This window comes from Henckelia pumila, unplaced genomic scaffold (genome assembly GCF_033568475.1).
Source record: "Henckelia pumila isolate YLH828 unplaced genomic scaffold, ASM3356847v2 CTG_466, whole genome shotgun sequence".
In the NCBI taxonomy this organism is placed as follows: Eukaryota; Viridiplantae; Streptophyta; class Magnoliopsida; order Lamiales; family Gesneriaceae; genus Henckelia; species Henckelia pumila.
This window is the reverse complement of record NW_027331833.1, coordinates 581652-602911: the sequence shown is the minus strand read 5'-3', so window position 1 is coordinate 602911 and position 21260 is coordinate 581652. Positions and strand designations below refer to the sequence as shown.

General features: G+C 36.9%; 1 protein-coding gene across 1 annotated transcript; it reads right to left on the bottom strand.

Annotated features, from left to right (window-relative positions):
* Positions 1-507: 507 nt before the first annotated feature.
* LOC140872442 (3-ketoacyl-CoA synthase 6-like) lies at positions 508-2311 on the bottom strand. The gene has a single exon (XM_073275266.1). The coding sequence runs from the start codon at positions 2256-2258 to the stop codon at positions 789-791; it is 1470 nt and encodes a 489-aa protein (XP_073131367.1). The 5' UTR covers positions 2259-2311; the 3' UTR covers positions 508-788.
* Positions 2312-21260: the final 18949 nt, after the last annotated feature.

Here is a 21260-nt window from a genome sequence, read left to right as displayed (position 1 = left end):
GTAGTTCCCAAGAAAGGTAGTTCGAAGAGGTGAGCTTCAAGGGCGCGTGGGCAGCAACATTGAAGGAGATTGGAGAAGAAACAGTGCCGATGGCAACCATAGAGCCGATCGGAAAAAAAAAAAAAAAAGAGGAAGATTTTTCGGTGACAGGATAGCGGGGGCGGCGACGACTGGAGGCTAGGGTTAGCGTTTATTGGCGTAGGCCGTGAGCTTTTGATACCATGTAGAAACTAATGAGAGAATAATTTTTTATATATCTCAAGAATGATTACATATATAAGATGTTTATATATAACAATAAAGATTAAAGAAAGATAAAAATTAAAAATAATAAAATATTACAAAATAATAGAAAAAATAATATACAATAAATATATAATTTATTTCAATATAGACCTCAACTCATTGACTTTAAACTAATCCAAAATCTCAATGCGAGTCGTTTGGTGAAATCCATCAATGCACAATTCATTGATAAGATCTGAAATATCTAAATACACTAGCAACTTGATATACATGCATGAATCCCTCTAGCTACTTACTATTGTCGAAAATATATATATCACGACATGAAATAATTAAGTCAAGGAGCTAAATAATAATAATAATAATAATAATAATAATAAATATTGAAAGCTACGTAGAAATTGAGGAGAAAACGATTAATTTTTAAACGAAAAAAAAAACTCAATATAACACCCCCATGTAGTAATTAATTCTGCTTGATGAGCGAGCGAAATTAATTATTTAATGAACAGACAGACATCTGAAAATTATTATATTCAAATTTAGAGCTTCACCACTTCCGGAATATGAACTGGATATTTATCGATACAATCGGCCCATGCTCCGGCCACCGGCGTCTCGATCGTCCGGTTACATTTCCAGACGGCGCTGTTGCACTTAAATCCGCTTCCGAATGCGATCTGCCAAACCCTATCGCCTCTCTTCATCCTCCCTTTGGATTCTATGTAACCTAGTTCGTACCACAGTGACGAAGAAGAAGTGTTCCCGAACCGGTGCAGAGTCATTCTGGAAGCCTCCACTTGCTCCGCCGTGAGCTGGAGGCTCTTCTGTAGCTCGTCGATCACGGCCCTTCCTCCGGCGTGTATGCAGAAGTGCTCGAAAGCTTTCTTGAAATCTGGAATGTAAGGCTTCAGTTTGGAGTCGAAGAGTTTCCTTCTGATGAGTGAAATCGCGAACAGAATTTGCTCCGACGCGGGGAGGACCAGAGGGCCGATAGTCGTTATGTTGGATTTCAAGGCTTCCCCGGCGATCTTCATTAGTTCGATATTCAACAGTATCCCTACGTTACCTTCTGAATCTTCCTCTTGTGTCACACACCTGTATGATGCATCGTCGGCTCCTTTGTGGGTCCTCACCACATGGGAGAGTCGATACTTGGCACGGCGGCGATCCGACCATCTGTTGGAAAGAAGCACGGCGGCTCCACCCATTCTGAACAAGCAGTTGGGGAGGAGCATGGCTCTTTCTTTCCCTTTGTAAACATTAGGGGTGAGGATTTCGGTGCTTATAACCACGGCATTGGAGTTGGGATACTGTTGCAGAAGATCTTTGGCTAAATCGATTGAAATCAAACCAGCGCTGCAACCCATTCCAGACAAGTTGAAGCTCTTGATATTGCTTCTCATCTTGTACTTGTTAATCACCATGGCTGTTAAAGAAGGAGTGGGCGAGAAAAGGCTGCAGTTCAAGATCAAGAAATCAACATCCTTAGGCTTGATCCCTGTATTCTCAAACAACGTATCCACGCAGGAGAAGATGACGAACTCCGCTTCTTCTCTGGCAAGCGCCATGTTGGGACACGGAGGTATGTAACGAATCGCAGGAGGCAAGCAGGTTTGCTCCCCGAGCCCGGACCTTTCGAGAATCTTCATCTGGAAATGGACGCTCTTAGGCTCGGTGAACAAACCCATCCTCGCATGCTCCATGAAACCGGCAAACGAGACTCGCATGCTCTGCGGAGGCTTGAAAAGAGCGAAATCCACGAGATACACGCTCCGAGGCCGAGTCATGTAGAAGACGGTGGAAGCATAAACAGCGAGGAAGAAGAAACAAATTGCCTGAAAAAATGTGAAGCGCATGGAAGTCCATAGCTGGTAGATTTGCTCGGGGCCGGTCTGGAGAAGTGTTAGGGAAATTAGAGTGATGATTATGGGGATGACGAGGTATTGGTAGCCGAGTTTCACGTACTTGAGCTTCACTGAGTGGGAGAATTGTGGAACCTCGGAAGCCATTTTAATTTCCTTTCTTGGTTCGTTAGCTATGTTTGATTCTTGCTTTGGAAAAAACGTGGGGTTTTAAATAGACACACCAACTTCAAAACCAGAGATTCCACGTGGAATCCTTTGCTCCACTCGATGCTTCGTCATTTACCTTAAATATATAGATATTATATTTGTCAGCAAAATTCCAAAAGTCAGTCTTTCAAATTGTATATATTGAATAGTATTGATTTATTTTATATATTAATCTATACTATTAATTAAAACTGCTTTTGCTAAAGTTTTTTTTTTTTCAAAATTATTGTTAGTACTCTGCTTTCAACTTTTTTAACCGGTTATCACTTTGTTTATAAGTATTATGTAGTTACCTATTTCATTTTCCTAAATTGATAAACTTGGTTTTTATCTTCTCAAGAAAAAAAATTTCATTTTTCATTTTTTTCAGAAACAATATTTTTTTATACACATACATCATGTGTAACACTATCGCTAATATTTATTAATTCAGAGCCTATATACCACGGGAATGGAAAACGTTTGGGTAGTGATGCGGCCAAAGATTAACGATTTCTTTATTTTGGAGGGGAATCGATTTATTTGGAATAACTTAACATATAAAAAAAAAACAAATATTTCAAAAAAATTTACAAACTCTATTCATGTCATCAGAAAAAAATTCAATAATTGTGAAATTAAAATTTGCTTTAATTGCCATATAATCAGATCTTTTGGCCAAAATTGAATATTTTCAGTTGTGGATTGATCATAATAGTTATATATATATGTAGTACACGAGAAATGGAAACATTAACAAGAATGATTGGGTGATGATGAAATAAATCTTAAATTTAAATAAAAACATTTTGAAAAAATAATCTTGACTAGCTAGAATCATTCATTTCTCAAAAATTAAAATAGAAATTGGATTCGTGCGGCCTGAATTAAGTCAAGTGGTTTGGTCCAATAAAATTGACTCATGAACTAAACTTGAAAGCACCCATATCATAAAATATAAATATAAATCTAATTAAAAACATATATATAATATTTACTATTATTTTAATTAGTGGATCTTTTAATAAAAGGCAAATTAGTAGTTCATTGTCGTTGACGTGCATTTACTACTCGAAAGACTAGCCATTAGTGTGCCCTCGACCTCGATCGATGGTTGCAAATTGCAATATTGTTACGAGGCCATAGTATCGAATCATGTTTTTTTATTCTATTTTTTTCCGCTTGAATGTTGACATATTATCGAACTGAAAATCGGAAAAAGAGCTAAAAATGAGCCAGATTACAAAACCAGTGTGTTATGCAAGATCAAAATTACATAGCAGCCAGCATGCAGATACAGCCGTAGTGCATGAGATAATTTGATCAATAATTTAGACCAGCAGAGATTATACACGTACAATACGAAATACAATTAATTAGGAATAACAAATTATTGAGTGGAGAAATTAAATAGCCTCCCGATAATATTAGTTTAGTGGACCATCTTTGCTTTAAATGCTAAGCTTATCTCGTCTTCATGTTCCTTCCAGTGAATTATTTGACCCCTATAATATATATATAAATACTATTGTTGGCAATAAATGAAAGGAGTAAGCAAGACCCAATGCCAGTTGCCTATGGCTAATTAAGACGTTTTTAACTCGATTGGTTTTGGATGTCAATTATTGCATGTATTCGTATATATGGAAGGATACATCGAAACTGGGAAAATTAATTAAAATAAGAAAATGGACATTATAATCTTTAACTGTTTTTTAAGACATTAAATATGGGATTTTAAATCTTGAAGAATTAAATGGAAGTGGTTAAATTCTTACTGCTCTCGGCTGGTGTTTTGCGAAGCATTAAGTGATGTAGTAATGAATTCATTTCGGACACCTGTACAAATTATGTAATTGGGAGGTCCCCACATCCATAAGTACTCACAAATTGAAAACGAAAGCGATATATGCAATGGCGGAATCCATCCACCCTCCTAATTGCTAGCTTGAAGGCTCCGGGGCTCTTTAATGGGATTGGATGGATCATTCCTAGACCGTGAGTTGGCACCATAATTTCCGTGCTTTCTGGATTCTGGTAACACATGAAAGCAATGGCGATTAGTACTTGGGAGCGATCGAGTCGAGTTCACTATCTAACACTAATGCAGGTTCATGATTGTAACTAATGCAGGTTCATGATCGTACGTGCATTGATAAATATTCATCGTTAAATGTACTTTTAAGACAATGTTATGACAGTATATATGATCTCATTTTCTTAGTAATTGGCGGCACCAAAACAAACAAGAAAAATGATGTCATCTGAGACAATATATAAAATTATGTATGTGGGATGGCAAGAGCAATTAAGGTGGTGGATCAGCGGTGGACATTGTCAAGATTTTTGAAGGTTGATACATGTATGGATGGCGTGTGGGAGAGATATGGTGGGCCGAAAATCGTCAAATATGTTTTCTGAGATTTATGGTTGACCTTTTTTTAGTCATTCCTTTGTCACATGTTTTCACAGTTCACCTATCTATCCCGATTCTTATCATAATGTTTTTTTAGAGTTTGGAACTAAAGTAGTGTTTGAATGAGTTTCTAAGAAGTATTTCTCTATTTTTTTTAACAAAATTTTGTGAAGAAGAGTGTTCACTATACGGAGACCCCAGGAAATCTTATGAAGATTTTAGAAGAAGACAAATTAGTTGGCATTGACAAACATAAAAGAATTCGCATAAATTAATAGTGGTTATTTGGATGTCCCCCTCTCTCGTATATAAAAAAAATTGGTAAAAATTTTTCCAATCAACTTGTAAGCCGTCAAAATAAGTGGTTAGGCAGCTTATAAGTTGTTTTTTTTAAAAAAATAAGGGTCACCTTACTTTTTTAAAAAAAAATTACTTTAACATTCTATCACATCAAAATATCCTTGCATATTTTCATAAATATTCATTATTTCATTCACCCATTAAATATTAAATATTAAGTTTAAAAAAATCCAAATAACATACAATTTTTCTAATAAAATTAAATATAAAATATTTTTATTTTTAAAAATAAATATTCATTCTAAAATTATTTTTGTACATATGTATAACTTGCTACATTATCTTCATAACATTATACAATTTTTGGTAATTTTGACAATAAAAAGTTCTTATAATACCGAACATAGCAACATCTTTAAGTCTTTTAAAATAAATTTATATAAACGCTTTAACAGTTTATTTTTAGAATAAATCCTGACATCTTATAAGCTCCTATTTCAACTTTTAAGCTTTAGAATTTATAAGCTATATATTTTTAAAAACAGCCTCTAAATTATACACTCACCAAATTGTGATTAACATCTTGTAGTATCGCATCATAATTTCCTAGAGATGAATGAACTGTATAGACGGAAAAAACCTATGGGAAAAAATCATTTTAGTCTTATTATTTTATATATGTTACAAATATATTATTATTATTATAGATGATTATCTTATTAAAGATATGTGATCAAGACAAATATGTAAAGATAATATTTGTAAAGATTTTATCTTGTAATCTTTTTCTATAAATAGGGGTGATTGAGTTCAATGAAAATTGCACCTTAGTATTGACTCTCATAAATTCTCTCTTCTCTCATAAATTTTATTTACTCATCTCTCTATTTTTATTATGATTTATAACACGTTATCAGCACGATGCTATAACCAACTGAGAATGAAAATAATTCTTGTTTTATTGATGTTATTGGAATAACACAACGTGTTTTCAATACTCAAATTTATGAGATATATTCATTGGTGCTCTAGAATTAACACAAAGAGATATTCATTTGTGCTCTAGAAGTACCACAATGAAAATAATTGATATATTGGTGCCCATGAAATATCATGAATATGTTGATGGCTATATAGCACAACATGACTTTACATTCAGAATTTGAAAAAATTCATGATCATGATATAATATATTGAGAATTTTGAGAGATTCGTGATTACAATTTTGATATATAGAAAGATATTCATGAATTCATGATATAATATATAGAATATTGAGATATTCAAGATTAAGATCTGATATAAGATCAAATATATCGAGAATCTAAAGAGATTTTTAGTTATAATATAATATATTGAGAATCTGAATAGATTCATGATAAAGATATGATATATGATTTTGTATATTGAGAAAGTGAAAAAATCATGATTGATATCTGATATGATATCAGATATCTACAAATATCATTGAAGAAATTGATTTCATGTCAAAATATATCAATATATCAATATTGATAAAAAGATGCAAGATTTGATAATATTTGTAAAGAATATTAATATAAGATCCAAGATTTGAAAATATTCTCGAAGAATATAATTTAATGTCATTTTGGTTGTTGAGGATCTTATGAATTGAGAAATTTAGTACAATTTCTCAATGAATATCGATATATGATCTAAAATTGTCAATATCTATAAGAAAATATTATTAAAGATATATGTGAGATATATATCAAAAGATATTGACTTGATATCGATTCAAATCATATATTTGTTTTTAATGCTCTAGAAGAAGCATGATCTATTATTTGTCACTATTTTTATGAATAGAGACTTGATGTTCAATAATGAACTGCATAGGCTATTGATTGAAAATTATGAATGTGCGGTAGTAAGATCGCAACACTATCAACCGAAAAAGAAAAATAAATGTTAAACCCAATGAATTGGACCATCATCTATATTGGTCAACGACGATGATGGATCGATGATAATCTATGCACGATGATGTCAATGAGTTGATTTATGACTAACTTCAAGTCATTTTATTTATTTATTGAACTAATTTATTTTTGGTAAATTAAGTTTGTATTTGTTTAAACTAAATTGTGAAAAACTCTAGTATGTATTTTGTTTTGATTCACATAAATTATTTTGATGATATAAAATAAGATCTACAAAATTTGTGAATCTATTCTATTGATTAATAAATTGCATGAGATGTCACATTAATTGAATTTTCAATTTGATGATAATTTTTTCTGATTTAAGAATTTTATAGTTTAAGGATATATTGGGTTGTTAAATCTTTATGCCCTAAAATTTTGATTATGGATTTTAAATTCTTCAATTTTGACTGTGGATATAAATTTTGGATTTTTTCAAAATCATTTGATTAAGTTATCATTTTTTAAAATGAATGATAAAATATTTTTATCACATGTTATTATTTTACATGTAGGAACATAAATTTAATGTGAGATGACATTTGTTATAGATTGAATGTCATTGTTGAAGGTAAAATATCTACTTGGTGCATACAAGAATTTTAAAAGGTACGTCCGATTTCACAATTTTAATTATCTTAATATAATATCTTATTTATATTATTTTGTTCAAGGAAAGACAATTATGACAATTGTCTAATTAATGTGGTACATTCTTTTAAGTGAATGTGACAGTGCCAATGAACACAGTTAATACACTGTAGTTTAATTCTTCAAGGAAGAATCTGTCATCTCGTATGAAGCGAGATATGAATCATAAATTCGGCACAAAATATTGAGATATATGTCATAATCAAGTATTGCACTAAACGTATATCGATATCTCGTATCACTATCGTACCTGAAGTACGTAAAGAGATTTTATTGATATCTATCAAGCAAGATATAAAAGTTTGTGGAGACCATTGATGTCTATCCAAATTATGTGTTTCATCGTACGTTGATATGAATGTATGAAAGATCTTGAAGATCGTTTGATTGATGATGAAAAAAGATAATGTGCTTGATATTATAAAATAGTGATACACAATAATGATGTATATGTATTTTTGAATCTAGTAGATATTGATTTGGTTTAAATAATATATTACAAATCAATATTTCTAGAAGAGCTAAAGAGCTCCAAAAGTATCATTGATATAAATAATTTCAGAGTTTGGCATAATGGATTGAATTGAACATTTAAATTATATAAATAGTTGAAAAACTATTGATAGTGTACAAAGATGTTGATGAATATGTCAAAAGTTTTTGGATCGATAAATATGAAGGTTTTTGAATCAAAGATCCAGAAGATCTTATGAATTCTTATTGGCTTATCAAATTTGATATCACTATCATTAGCTCAAACTGATAGAGAATCCCCATATTATCTAGAATGAATAAATAACGTGGGCCCACGATGCGCAAAATGATGTTTGCGAAAATACGTATTGATAAAAACTTCCAGAATATGTAATCAAGACAAGCTTTATCAAAAAAGAGGATATGCATATCAATTTTATGATTATAAATACGTTGGTTTAGTTGATTTATTTTGCCTCCAATCAACTATTAAACCATGAAAATAAATGCGTCATATTTGGGGATATCTAAAAGATATATTATAAATATTATGCCAAATGCTCATGTACTGAAAGTAAATGTTTGTGCGAGAAATGCAGTACAATAAATCTCTTGAAGAGTTTGTAAATATGTTGGAAATAAATTGAATCTTATGATCAATTATCTTGAGAAATGAGATTTTATGACGCGAAATTCTCATTTATTATTCTTGTAAAACAATGTTTCCAACATTGAGGTGAAGGAAATAGAAGTTACAAGAATATTTGAGATCGATCCTAATGAAATATAAAGTGAACATGATGTTCAAAGTTTAAATCTTAAATACATTATTTGATCTTGTGTATAAGATCGTTTAGCTTCATTTATGTTCATGTTGAATAATATATATTAATCGTCTTTAGTTACAAAACCTCTTTAAATAAAATAAGTGAATATCAAATGTCAAAAGAATAATGGAGGCTGGTCGTTGTGAAAAAAATTACTGGCCTGCAGGACCATATTTTATATTATTTGCAAGTAAATGAAAAAGACGCTAGAAGCGTGAACGATCAATTATTTCAATGAATCCAATTTGGATTATGTTTCATGAAGAATAACAAGTATATTAAAATGTGAGATTTCACAAATTATTTGGGATCGAAATGATATAATCATTCGTATGTTTTGCGGGATAAAACCAGAATACGTCCTTAAAGTTTCCTAACTTTTTCAAAAATATACTAACACTTTATTCGTTCCTAATTGTGTCCCTCATTTAAGAAATATTTTCTCTGATATGTCCCTCAAACTAAAAATTTCTTATAATACCCTTATATTAATGAATTTCCATAATATTTCAATGAATTTCCATAATATTTCCCTATGAAATTCTCAATTTCTAGAGATTACACCAGATTCCTCTAAACTCTCCGGAGATCTTAGAGAAATTCAAAAGACGGTACAATATTACAGTAATCAGCTGTATGAAATACCTCGGCAGATTGAAGAAATTCTTAAAAAACAAGAAGAAATTCTTGGAACTCTAAAGGATCTTCAAATTAAAATCATAAATCTAGAACAAACCTCTAGTTCTAGAAAAGGTAGTATAGGAGAAAGGTTACCACTCTCGTTTAGTACCGAACCTTTGTTACATCAGAAAGGTAAAACCAAAATGGTATAAAAACCTTTAACTGATGAAGAAATGATGATTAATCTCATAAAAGCAGTATCAGAGAAAAACACTATCTGATGACTACTTTAGAGAGATTAAATCTCGAGGATCTACAAGATCTTGCAGATTTATTTGCGAATCTTAAAGTAGTAGATCTGAAAATAAATTTCCCTAAGGGTGAACAACCTATAGGAAATCCTCCAAGATATGTGGTTAAAACAGAAGAGCCACATAGTGAGTTTCACGTTGGAGAAAATTCACATCCAGCAGGAACTATGACAAGAAAGGGTAAGATGCCGCTACATTAAACTCCTTATTGAAAAACTATTTTGGATCTGATACATCTTTATGAGGTTATGTTAAACCTTGATGTTCTGGACTTCAAAAACAGAAAAGATCTCATAGATGATTGGACGTCAGCTATGAAAATAGCAGCAGATACTTTAAATCTCAATAAAGAAGGATTTATCAATCTTCTGAAAATGAGCCTAATGAGATCTGTTAAGATAGCTTGGGAAATGACTATGCCAGAGACTAAAGAATCAATCTTTGCAGGAGAATCTCTAAGAGAAATTGGAGGAAGAATGACCACCCTATTTAAGGCACAATTTATAGGAGTGTATTATTTCAATAATCAAGATACAGAGAAGAAAAGAAGATATAGTCAAGCTCTGTATAGTATCGAGTTGCACGATATCTGTTTAGTGGATGAATACATCATGTTATTCACTAAATACAGATGGAATTCGGGAGTAGAAGAAAATATATCTATTCAGATATTTTTTGCAAAAATGCCAAGTCCCCGGAGAGAAATGCTGATAAAATAATATGTTCCAGGTAATCCAGACATTGGCAAGACGAGCCTCTTTTCTTAAAAGAAAATTGGCAGAATGGTGTCATATGGCAGCATTACAAAAGAACTACAAAAATATAATGGGTATTAATAAGCATACTCCTCTATGTTGTAAAGAAAATGATCTCCCTACGGTTATTGGGAGTAGATCACAGGGATTTAAGAGGAAAAAATTCAAAAATAATCCCTACAATAAAAGAATGAGAAGTTCTTGGAAACCAAGAACATTTTGGTCCAAACAAAAGGCAAGATCTTATAGATCGGTAAAAATAAGTGGACCTACAAGAACATCCCCAATAACAAGCTCATCACATAGCAGGGAAAGAATACCATCTATAAGAACTCATACAAGATCAAGTGAAAGTTTCAAGGATTGTAACTGTTGGACATGTGGAGCTATAGGACATATCTACAAACTGTCCAGAAAACGAGAAAAAGGGAGTTAAACTCTTTGAAGCAACACCAGATATGAATGGTGTGGTCTTCTTTCAAGATCTAGTCCAAGTATATCAATTTGAGGATATCCTCTCAGATGAAAGTATATACGAAGAAGAGATATTGTTTAGCCAAGAAGGATCTGAGGATGAATCAGAATCAGAATCAGAATCAGAATAAAGAAGAAGTGTTTCGACACGAGACACATGAGAGTTTGGCTGGATTTTTTAGTCAAACCACGATATCTCATAATACGGTTGACCGGCTAAATCGGTGTGATATAAATCTACTGGCAAGCGTACCAGGTCAAGTAATAGTAAAGTGGACAGAGAGTCCAAGTATCGATCCCACAGGGACTGCAGTCAATTCTCAAGAATTAATTATTTAGCTTAATCTAGACAAAATCAATAAAGAGCGATTTGATTTAAATAAAATAAGAATTTAAAATAAAAACTTCTTAAGAAATAAGAATTAAAATAGTTTAAAAGAAAATTTAATTAAAAAGAGACAACCAAGACACACGTAGATACCGAACAAATCATGTAACATGTAGCCGATTCAGGACTCAAATTTAATCTTAGATTACGGGAATTCTCCAAACTTGTTCAAAGGTTTATTTCTAGAACAATCAAACCTACTCAAATATTTACGGATTAATCTTTCGTAATTCTAATCAAATTTGAATGCATTAAATATTTATGAAAATTCAGTTTACACCCAAACCGCACACTAAAACCAAATTCTATTTCTAGTCGATTTTACAATATGTTGATTATCAAAGTGATCAAAATCGAAATGTAGTAACCCAGATTCCATTTTAAGATAATAATATGGTAAACATGATTAAGGGCTGGTAATTAACCAATTTCGGGGCTTAATCGGACTTCAGAACCAAGAATTGGATTTTCATTTTCTGAGACAGTTTGGACGATCCAAAGAGGACTTTGGACGACCCGAACTCAGCAAACCGGGGGCTCCGAAGGTGAGCTTGTTGACTTCGGAGTTAAGGCAAGTTCGGACGATCCGTACTAAGGATCGGACGGCCCGAACTGCCTCATGCCATGCAAGCAGGATTACTCAGCCATGGATTTTGACAAGTGTCGGACGTAGAAAAGTTCGGACGATCCGAACCTGAGTTCGGAGGCTCCGAACCCGACGTGGCTTGCATGCATGCATTGAGTTGGATCGGACGATCCGAACCCCAGTTCGGAGGGCCCGAACTCGTACCAAAATTTTCCTATAAATAGGGGCCTTCAGATTCATTTCTGATTACGAATTCCCGATTTTCCTTCTCTAGTTATATAGTGTGAGTTATACACTTGAGGGCCCTATCGGTTATAATAGAGGTTCTGGAATAACCAAGGAGTGGTTATAGTCATCCGGAACTAGCAACTCCAAAGGGCTATCGACGGACGAAGATATGGTCTGGGAATCTATTTAAGTTTTGGGAGTACTTATTAGCTTAGTTAAGGCTTATAGAACTTGTGTAGTGATACGATGAACTTCTGAATATAGGCTTGGAACCTAGGATCCTACTATATATACTTGAACTAGCTTAGAGGTATGTACACATTGACTGAGATTGCCAGCGAGTGTCATGTTTATATGTTGCATTTATTTGGCATTATTATATGGCATGATATATTATTTACCGCTTTCTATATTCATATGTCATGTGCATATACACGTTGAGCCTATACCTTGATATACCTGATTATAGAGCCGCTCAGCTCTATACTCGATAATCTGTCACTGAGAGTACCACGACGGCGGGGACATTTATGTCTGACTACTCTAGTGTACTTGAAGAGTGTGGTTGCACCCAGAGGTTGATCCGTGCGGTGGCAACACTCATGTGGCGCCGGTACTGAGCATGACTTTTCAGATGACCCTTTACCAGTCATCATGTTGCATGCACTATATACATATGTTTACTCATGTTTATGTACTGAGCGTTAGCGCTCACGTTCTAGTTATTATCTTGGACACCCTATTCCATGGGGCAGGTCGCAGGATGGACGGAGCTGGTAGTTCAAGACAGGACTAGGGAGCAGGAGCCTTGAGGAGTTTATTATACAGCAGGATTCGATATAGCTGTATAATGTTTACTTTTAAGTTTTTCGATATGCTTTTATCACTACAGTATTAAGTCTGGATATATTTTACTAAGCTGATATGTAATTTATGGATTATGTTTCCGCACATTTTACTCTGTTAAGTATTTTGCTGTATTAAGTTTAATGCATGCTATTAGTTGCCAGTTAGTAGGTGATTCCATGCAGGATCACTACATTTTTTGTATCAGAGCATGCATAGATTTTGGGAATTAGTACTTGGGATTTAGTTTAGTCTTGAGTAATTCTTGCACATTTGGGATTTTAATGTGCAATTCTTTTCAGGATATGGCTGACGAGAGTCACGGTAGTATTAGCCAGGGAGGTGGTCATCATCATCATCATCGCCATCATGATGATCGATATCGTCCTCATGAGGGTAGACGTCATTACTCTATCAATAATTTAATGCAAGTAGGACCGGTGGGAGGTGAGAATCCTGAACAAGCAAGAAGTTGGATGTCCAAACTCGAGAGTGCTTTTCGAGCTTTCGATTGAACTGAGGAGCAGAAATTGGAATTTCTAGAATTCGTTCTAGAGGATCGAGCACGATTTTGGTGGGATGCCAAGGCTGCTCAGGCATGTACTGAGAGAGGACAGGTGACTTGGGGAGATTTCTGTGAGACCTCGTTTCTAATCAACTAATATCAGACAACAATCGATAAGTAAACAAGAAACCAATAATTTTTTTTTTTTTAAAGGAAGCTCGGGCGCCCGCGCTGACATCAGCGCGCCCGCGCCTAAGCTCCGCTAGAACCAGCGCGCCCGCGCCTAAGGCAGCGCACCCACGCTGATGCTGCGCAAAAACTAGCGCGCCCGTGCTCTAAGTAAGAGCGCCCGCACCCATACCTCGCAAAGAGGCTGCGCGCCCGCGCCAACAACCGCGCGCCCGCGCCGTCCACTCACCCAGAAGAGTTAAGGCACTGAAATAAACTCAATCAAAACCTAAACACTTGCATTAAAAGTATTTTACATGCCAATAACAATACAAGTAAGGTTTAGGAAAGAGAAACATTCAATACGGTAGTACCTACATCGATTCTTGCTTACAAAACAAATACGAGAAGTTCGAATGACTAAACATGTTCGCAAAACATAACTTGGTTGACATGCTGATTCGACTTCTAAACGAGTCTCACTTCTATCTCTTGCTTTGGACGCTAACCAGGTCTATGCTGACTTGATCTTGCCCTTCCGGTTTCCAAGTACACATACAAAATAAAGCAACAGCCGGATAAACCGGTGAGAATGATAATCCCAGTAAAAGAAACATATCAAGTAATACAAAAATAAACATGCTTTCAAGACAACAACACAATCAATAACAACGTAATGAAATGCATGTCTTTAAACCGGGATATCAAATCTGATAAACAAAGGATTGATGCTGTGCTTTTGGGATCCCGAGGATGAGATCATGTGACGACTCACCGACTTTCCCAATCGAGGTGGTGTCATATATCTCACTCCTCTAGACTTTGAGCAACCATAATGAGTATGCTAGCACTAGGCGATACAACTACGACCTAGGCCACTCAATCATAGTTCCCAAACGTCCAAACAAAAAGGGCAGTTCTGCCCACTGAATCAACGTAGGCTCAATGAATGCATAACAGAAACATAAAACATAAGCCACATAGTCAAAAGCAAAATCAATCAACAAGACACAAGTTCCTCATGCTAGAACAAGTGTAGATGCAATATGTGATTTGAAAAGGGAAACTCGAGAACCAACTGTCCCGAGTATGTTATCCTGCTACGATGACTGCTTTTACCTTTCAATGTCGTAGATCCAACTCCGGACAAGCTACAACAAAAGATTGTATCAACAACTATACAACCTAAACAACAACAACGGTTCAAGAAAATTTCTTTACCGTTCTTCATCCAACTCTCGACGAACAATGCTGCTAGCACAGGGCTCGACAAACTCCAACGAATCTGTACGAATACAAGAGTTGATCAACAACCATGATCACTCACAAGCCAAGGGTTCAATCAATACAAAAACGATTCGAAAACCCAAAACTCAAACCGACGGCATAACGACTATAAACTGAACAAACCGGAAACGCAGCAGCAGTTTAATACCGATATAACCTCATATCAATGCCCAAAACAACAATAACAAAGCAAACCCATCAATCTCAAAATCCACATTTTCGAAAATGGCTTCCAAAATCATAACAAATCCGAACGTTGCTTTAATTCAAAACCGACAGATAATAAACGATCAGAACTCTGTCTAGAACAACATACTCGAATCTAGAACGATTCTAACAACATCCAAAAACTAGAATGTATCCGATCGTAGAAGAACTTACAATATAACAGAGCTCTCACTCCAGTGATCGATAATCTGCCTTCAGAAATAAATTCCAACGGCCGGATCGAGCTCGGACTGGATTCTGGGAGCTTGGAGAAACGTTGGAATTGTTTCAATGGTGCTTCTCGGTTGGGAGGAAGATGAAGAAGACTTTTTCAAACAATTCTAAGATTAGATAATATATAAAATCCAAAATTTGCATTTTAGTCCCAGAAAAATCCAATTTTTTCAAAAAGGACCCTGATCAAAATCAAGTCGGCTCGTGAACTCTGTAATCTCCGATTAACTCAAATAAACTCATTTAATATAAAAACGGGGCGTTACAATTCTCCCCCACTAAGAAGAGATTTTGTCCTCGAAATCAACGAGAACCACAACTCATAAGATAGAATAAAGAACTAACGACAGTAAGAAGAACTCACGTCATCCGAATAACTCCGGAAATCGCTGTCTCATGCCAGATTTTGTCTCCCAAGTCGCTTTCTCGACGCCGTGACAGCTCCACTGCACTTTCACTAACGGGATTGACTTGGTTCTGAGTTGTTTCTCCTTCCGATCAAGGATCTGAAGCGGTCGCTCAAAGTAGCTCAGAGTCTCGTCTAACTCGGCTTTGTCAGGCTGAAGAATATGAGAAGGATCTGGATGATACTTTCGCACCATAGAGACATGAAAAACGTCGTGAATACCAGATAAAGACGGAGGAAGTGCAAGTCTGTAGGCAAGATCGTCTATCTTCTCGAGAATCTCGTACGGCCCGATGAATCTCGGAGATAACTTCCCTCTCTTACTGAATCTGACAGTGCCTTTGAATGGAGAGATCTTCAGAAAGACTCGGTCTCCCTGATCAAAACTCAGAGATCTACGTCTGACATTCGCATACTTCGCCTGCCTATCTTGAGCTGACTTCATTTTGGTCTGAATGATCTTAACCTGCTCAGCCATATCTCTAAGCATCTCCGGTCCCAAATCTGGTGACTCGGACAAATCATCCCAAAACAATGGAGATCGGCACTTTCTACCATACAAAGCCTCAAAAGGCGCCATACCGATACTCGCTTAGAAGCTGTTGTTGTAAGAAAACTCGACAAGAGGCAAAGAATCCTGCCAACTAGTGCCAAAGTCTAGCACTACCGCTCGCAGCATATCCTCTAAAGTTTGGATAGTCCGCTCTGACTGTCCATCGGTCTGAGGATGATAAGTTGTACTCGGATGCAATCGAGTACCAAGTGCCCCCTGAAGACTGTGGCAGAAGTGCGAAGTGAATCTAGGATCTCTGTCTGAAACGATCGACTTCGGCACACCATGCAATCTCACAACATTGCTAACATACAACTCAGCCATCTGATCATGACGATACGTTATCCTGTATGGAATAAAACATGCAGACTTCGTCAATCGGTCGATCACTACCCAAATGGCATCGCATCCTCGAACGGATCGTGGTAGCTTCGTGACGAAATCCATGGAAATGTGATCCCACTTCCATTCAGGAACAGATAGACTGTGCAACAGACCTCCTGGTCGCTTCCGTTCTGCTTTTACTTGCTGACAGTTCAAACACCGAGATACAAACCTCTCAACATCGCTCTTCATTCTCTTCCACCAGAACTGGTTCTTCAGGTCGTTGTACATCTTACGACCTCCAGGATGAATACTAAACCGACTGCAATGAGCCTCTCGAAGAATACGCTGCCTCAACTCCAAAATATCAGGCACAACAATACGGTTATTCACAAACAAAACATCATCTCTAACCTGGAATTCAGACTGATGCCCAGATCTGACTTTCTCTACTGAAACCTGAATGCTCGGCTCAGACTTCTGTGCTTCTCTGATTGCAACAAACAACTCCGGTTCGGCTTGAATAGCAAACGCTCTGATAGTCTTCCTATCTGTTTCAAACTCTAAACTAGAAGTGCAACAATCATCGATCAACTGAGAAACACCAATAGTAGAAAGAGATAAAGAACAAAGCTTTCGGCTCAAGGCATTTGCAACTGTATTCGACTTTCCTGGATAATACTTGATTTCACAGTCGAAATCCTTCAACAGATCTAACCATCTTCTCTGTCTCATATTCAGCTCTGCCTGCGAAAACAAGTACTTAGGACTCTTATGGTCAGAAAAGATCTCGAAAGACTCACCATACAGATAGTGACGCCAGATCTTCAGAGCAAAGACGATCGCGGCTAGTTCAAGATCATGAACCGGATAACGAGTCTCGTGCGGTTTCAGCTGCCTCGATGCATACGCCACCACATGCTTATGCTGCATAAGAACACAACCCAAGCCTCGGTTAGAAGCATCACAGTAGACTGTGAAACCTCCAGTACCCTTCGGAATAGAAAGAATCGGAGCACTGGTCAGTCTCCTCTTCAGATCAACAAAGCTAGCCTTACAATCTGCAGTCCAGACAAAAGTCGCATTCTTCTGAGTCAGCTGGGTAATAGGCTTGGCAATAGACGAGAAACCCTCGATGAATCGGCGATAATAACCAGCTAAACCCATGAAGCTTTGGATCTCAGGTACTGATGTTGGTCTAGGCCAATTCATAACCGCTTCAATCTTGCTGGGATCGACAGAAATCCCATCTCCAGAAATGATATGACCGAGAAAGACAACTCGATCCAACCAGAATTCACACTTAGACAACTTGGCAAACAACTGCTCAACTCGCAAAATCTGCAGTACGGTCCTCAAGTGCTCTGCATAGTCAGTACGGTTCTTCGAGTATATAAGAATAGCATCGATAAAGATAATGACGAACTCATCTAAATAACGCTAAAAGATACGGTTCATCAAACCCATAAAAACTGCTGGAGCGTTAGTCAAATCGAACGGCATGACTATAAACTCAAAGTGACCATACCTCGTTCTGAATGCGGTCTTAGGAACATCTTCCTCTCGCACTCTCAGCTGGTGATAGCCTGACCTTAGATCAATCTTCGAATAGACAGAATAACCCTGTAGCTGATCAAAAAGGTCATCTATTCGGGGTAAAGGATACCTGTTCTTAACTGTAGCCTGATTCAACTGACGGTAGTCGATACAAAGCCGCATAAAACCATCCTTCTTCCGAACAAACAGCACAAGAGCACCCCAAGGCGATACACTAGGTCTGATGTATCCCTTGGCAATCAAATCTTCAAGTTGCTCCTTCAACTCTCTCAGTTCAATAGGTGTCATACGATAAGGAGCTTTGGAAATAGGTTGAGTACCTGGCACCAAATCGATGCTGAATTCGATCTCTCGCACAGGTGGCAATCCAGGAACATCTTCCGGAAACACATCAGCAAAATCTCTAACCACTGGTAAATCTACTAAAGATGGGCTAGATTTCAGTACATCAACTGCATAAACCAAAAATCCTTCTGCACCTCTCTGTAACAAACGAGTCATAGATAACATTGAAATAAAAGGAATTCTAGATCGAGAACCCTTACCAAAGAATTTCCACTCGTCTGCCATTTCAGGTCTGAACTTGACAACCTTCAGAAAACAATCAACTGTTGCCCTGTACTTGGTCAAAGCATCTATACCGACAATACAATCAAAATCTGACAGTCCAAGAACAATATAGTCAAATTCTAACAAATTCCCCTCAAAACAAAGTTCACAGTTCCTGACTAGTCTGACAAAAACAATTCCTCCACCCAACGGTGAAGTAACAGCTACTATAGTAGGCAACAACTCAGTAGGCAAGGCATGCAATAACACGAATTTCTCAGAGATAAAGGAATGGGAAGCACCTGTATCTATCAAAACATGAGCAGAATAACCAAAAATCGAACAGTTACCTGCTATAACATCATCAGGTGCTGCCTGAGCCTGATCCTCTATCAAAACAAAGACTCGTGCCTGCTGTCTAGGAGGCTGGTTCGCACTAGAGTTACATCCCTGTCTGTTCTGCTGCTAAGGCTGGAAAGAGTGCATTGCAGAAGACTGCCTCTCAGGTTGAGCTGCAGGTTGAGATGAACTTCCGCTCTAAGCTCTATCCCTGTTACGCTGAGGGCACACCTTAGAGAAGTGTCCCGATTGCTGACAGGTGTTACAATTACCAAAGACTCCCACACACTGATCCGGTGAGTGTCTTCCCCCACACTTGCTGCAGTACATGGCTGAAGATCCAAAACTCTGTCCTGAACCGAATTGCTTGGAACCACTGGAACTAGAAGAACTGTTCCCCTGCCTCTTGAACTGTTTACCTCTTGCTTTGTACTGATCTTTTCTGTTTCCCCCACTGTTTCCACCTTCATACCTCTGCTGCTGGTTTTGATGCTGAGGTGGCTGATTCTGATACTGAGGTGGTAGGTTCTGATACTGCCTCTGTTGCTGAGGTGCTACCTGGTTACCTCTTTGCCTCCACAAGCCTGCTTCTGCTCCCTTTGCGTGATTCATGGCATCCGCAAAGTTGTTAGGCCTGTTGGTGTTTACCAACGTGAAGACGTCGGGGTCCAAACCATTGATGAACTGATCTGCCTTAGCTTCTTCATCTCCGACAATTAGCGGTGCAAAACGCAACAGACTATCGAACTTAGCCACGTACTCTTCAATGTTCAGATTCCCTTGCCTCAGGTTGGCAAACTCTGTTCCCTTATCTTTGCGGTACGAGATAGGGAAAAACCGCTTATAAAATTCAGATTTAAAAAAGAGTCCAAGTAACTTCCGTACCTCTACTCTCCATTGCTTTCTTTGTCATGATCCACCAGCTCTTAGCAACCCCACGTAGCTGATGAATGACTAACCTGATTCTGCGGTCATCTGTATAATCAATGGAATCGAACAGCTGATCAATATCATCCAACCAACTCTCGCAGTCAACTGGATTTTCTAAACCCATCAATAACGGCGGATTGAACGACTGAAACCTCTTCAGCAAGGTTTCCATAGGCGTTGCTGAAGCATCCAACTGATCAACTTCAGTGCTAGCTTACTCAGTCGCAGGGATAACTGGCAGTGTGTTTCTATTTATCACTCGACGAGGACCCATCTGAATAACAAAGGTTAGGGCACAAGATATCTCAATCGCTACAACCGGTGCCCCTTTACAACCGCTCAGATAAACCGGATACCAGTCGATAACATAAGCAGTTATATCTCAAGTAGATCATGCTTTATATAAATAAATCACATAACCATGTAATTCAAATAATTCTCAACAATAAAGCATGCTCGCATGGAATTAAGTATACAATTAAATAATTCAAACACATGCGAGTAGCCAATACACGCAGACTCGATCTACCCGCTCACTCTAGTTCAACCAAGAATCTTATTGCTCTGATACCACTTAATGTGAGACCTCGTTTCTAATCAACTAATATCATACAACAATCGATAAGTAAACAAGAAACCAATAATATATATATATATATATTTTTTTTTTTTAAAGGAAGCTCGCGCGCCCGCGCTGATGCTGCGCAAAAACTAGCGCGCCCGCGCTCTAAGTAAGAGCGCTCGCGCCCATACCTCGCAAAGAGGCCGCGCCCGCGCCGTCCCCTTGCCCAGAAGAGTTAAGGCACTGAAATAAACTCAATCAAAAGCTAAACACTTGCATTAAGAGTATTTGGCATGCCAATAACAATACAAGTAAGGTTTAGGGAAGAGAAACATTCAATACGGTAGTACCTACATCGATTCTTGCTTACAAAACAAATACGATAAGTTCGAATGACTAAACATGTTCGCAAAACATAACTAGGTTGACATGCTGATTCGACTTCTAAACGAGTCTCACTTCTATCTCTTGCTCTGGACGCTAACCAGGTCTATGCTGACTTGATCCAGCCCTTCT

Excerpts from the sequence above, each read along its gene's own strand:
- LOC140872442 (XM_073275266.1), bottom strand. The coding sequence starts at position 2,258 with ATGGCTTCCGAGGTTCCACAATTCTCCCACTCAGTGAAGCTCAAGTAC.